The sequence below is a fragment of the Octodon degus genome, unplaced genomic scaffold, assembly GCF_000260255.1.
Source record: "Octodon degus isolate 3935 unplaced genomic scaffold, OctDeg1.0 scaffold00146, whole genome shotgun sequence".
NCBI lineage: Eukaryota > Metazoa > Chordata > Mammalia > Rodentia > Octodontidae > Octodon > Octodon degus.
In genome coordinates, this window is record NW_004524722.1 from 3,736,289 (window position 1) to 3,738,767 (window position 2,479).

General features: G+C 47.9%; 1 protein-coding gene across 1 annotated transcript; it reads right to left on the bottom strand.

Annotated features, from left to right (window-relative positions):
- Nucleotides 1-817: 817 nt before the first annotated feature.
- LOC101559755 (olfactory receptor 52E8-like) lies at nt 818-1,837 on the bottom strand. The gene has a single exon (XM_004641966.1). It carries the CDS (start codon nt 1,835-1,837, stop codon nt 818-820), a length of 1,020 nt encoding a protein of 339 aa, XP_004642023.1.
- Nucleotides 1,838-2,479: the final 642 nt, after the last annotated feature.

Sequence of the window (2,479 nt, forward strand, 5' to 3'; positions counted from 1 at the left end):
GGGAATAACTTTTAGATAGATCATGTTGGCTACTATAGAAAGAATGCCTGCATTATGGGATTGGGTCATACTCGGGTCTGATCCTAGGTCATGAATTAGTCTGGTGTTTGAGCCTGACTTGGGCTCTGGGTCCAGGAGTTTGTGTTCCTGAGATCAGCCTGGAGGCCTTGGAGTTCTGACTTGGTGTTTGACTCAGTTTGGGTCTCCAGGGAGAGCCCACTCTGATCTTTGAGTCAGACTGGAACCAGAAGACCTACTCTTAAGAATGTTAGACTAGAGCCCTGGGCATGACCTGACCTGTTTGTGTGGGCTAAACTGGGCACCCTGGGTTAGCTTGACCTGTGTGCCTGTGTCAAATGCGAAATCTGAGGCGGAGGCTGTACTTATTTGGGACCGATTGGGTTATGGAACTTGACCTGGTATGGGATCAGACTGGCAACTTTAAAGCTGAGTCGTTCTATTTAGTCACACTGAACTTCATGTCAAGTCTTAGGCTACATTTGGAAAAGACATCACCAGGGAAGGACTTGTTTTGCTTTAGGCTGGGTGTTCAGGGCACATGATGTTCTGTTCGACTTACTTGGCATGACTCCTAGTGAAGCTCCACGCATCCAGATATTAATTGGGACTTTCTCAGGAATTGGGGAAAAAGCACAGAGAAAATAGGAGGATAAGTAGGTGCAAGCAATTTTACTATTAAAGTGAGAACAGAACATTCTAAAAATTCAACAATTCATAATCTAAGGAAATTCTAGTACCCAATTCTTACTGCTTATAGCAAGTCGCAGGCGCAACTTCCCAAGTTGACAGTGTTTCTTTATCCTGGCAATTTCCTCTCTACTCTCACCCTCTGCAACCTCTTTGGCTGCTCTCCAGTCTCCTGGAATGATTCCTTTTTACAGAGCATCTTTTCTATATGTTGTCGGATTTCTTTAGTTCTTACCCCATAAATGAGAGGATTCAAAGCTCCTGGCAGCAATAAATATATGGCACTGAGTAGATTCTGGACGTCCTGAGACACAGTTTTGGCCACTCGGAAGACAATGGAAGTGGACAGGCCGGAGAGGTAGATGGTGAGGATGACCAGTAAATGGGAACTGCATGTGTTCAAGGCCTTGGATCGGGCTCCCCCAGAAGAGATCTGAAAGGCAGCGTAGATGATGCGTGTGTAAGAGGTTCCTAGCAAGGTCAGATCAAAGGTCACAGTGACCAACCGCATAGCCAGCCCCAACCGGTTGTTGAAGGTCAGGTCTCCACAAGCTATGCTCAGCAGTGCGATGTACTCACAGGTGAAGTGTCGAATCACTGCCGTGTGGCAGAAGTGAGCTTGTGCAGTTAGCACCACCAAGGGGACTGCCACTCCCAGGCTCCGTGTCAGGGCAAAAATGGCCACCAGACTCAGCAGGCGGGAGGTCATCAGGTCAGTATAGCGGAGTGGGTGGCAAATGGCCACATAGCGGTCCAGAGCCATAGCTAGCAGGAGATTGTAGTCCAGAAGGAGGGTGAAGTAGATAAAGAACATCTGGACCAGGCAGCCGTGCAGTGAGATGGGGTTAGCATAATGCACAAAGCCCTCCAGCATTTTAGGCATCACAGCTGTGGCAGCACAAATGTTGACAGCCAGGAGGAGAGCAATGAGCACATACATGGGCTGATGCAGATTCCGCTGGGCCACCACTGTGTGGATGACCAGGCCATTGGCAGAGATGATGGTCACATAGAGGACGGTAAGGGGAAAAACCAGGAGTGGCCGTCCCTCCTGCAGTCCAGGGAAACCCACCAAGAGGAAGCTGGTGTAGGAGATATTGAACATGCTGGTATTTCCATCCTTGCCCATTAGCTTCAGCCCTGGGCTAGCACCAGAAGTGGGGGTCAGAGGCTGTTGAAACAAAAGGATCAGTGGAAAAAGCCTACTTCTATTTTAGGACCTGAGGATTTTATGATGAAAATTTGTCTCTTTGAACTTACTTCTTTGGAGGCACAAATACAATGTCAGATTTTATAGGAGCAAAGACATAAAAAGACATTTCTTATTTTCAGGGAGTTCAGGGAGCTCTCTATGCATGAGATATAACCTCACAAGACACATGTTTAACTGTAGGCTGTCGCTTCCAGCTGGTTCCTCTCTCCCCAACAAGCCTCCCTGGCCCTTTCCAGATTTCTTGGATCAAAGATTCTTTGTATATTCTGTTTTTTTTATTTTTGTTTTTGGCAGAACCAGGGATTGAACTCAGGCCCTTGCGCTTACCCAGGAAGCACTTATTCCACTGAGCCATCTCCCCGGCCCTTTGTATATTCTGTAGACTCTTTGTATGCTCTGTAGCCCTCTAGACTAGCAGCAGCACCTATGCCTGGCCTTGCTCTCAGTCTGCTTTTCCTCACAAGATGAGTTGAGCACAGGAGAACAGCACAACCTTGGTGGGCTCCCCAAACAGCCAAGCCCAGGGAATCGAACTCAGGACCTTGTGCTTACCAGGCA

What these genes read in the sequence shown, in the direction of transcription:
- LOC101559755 (XM_004641966.1), bottom strand. Translation starts at nt 1,837, where the DNA reads ATGGGCAAGGATGGAAATACCAGCATGTTCAATATCTCCTACACCAGC.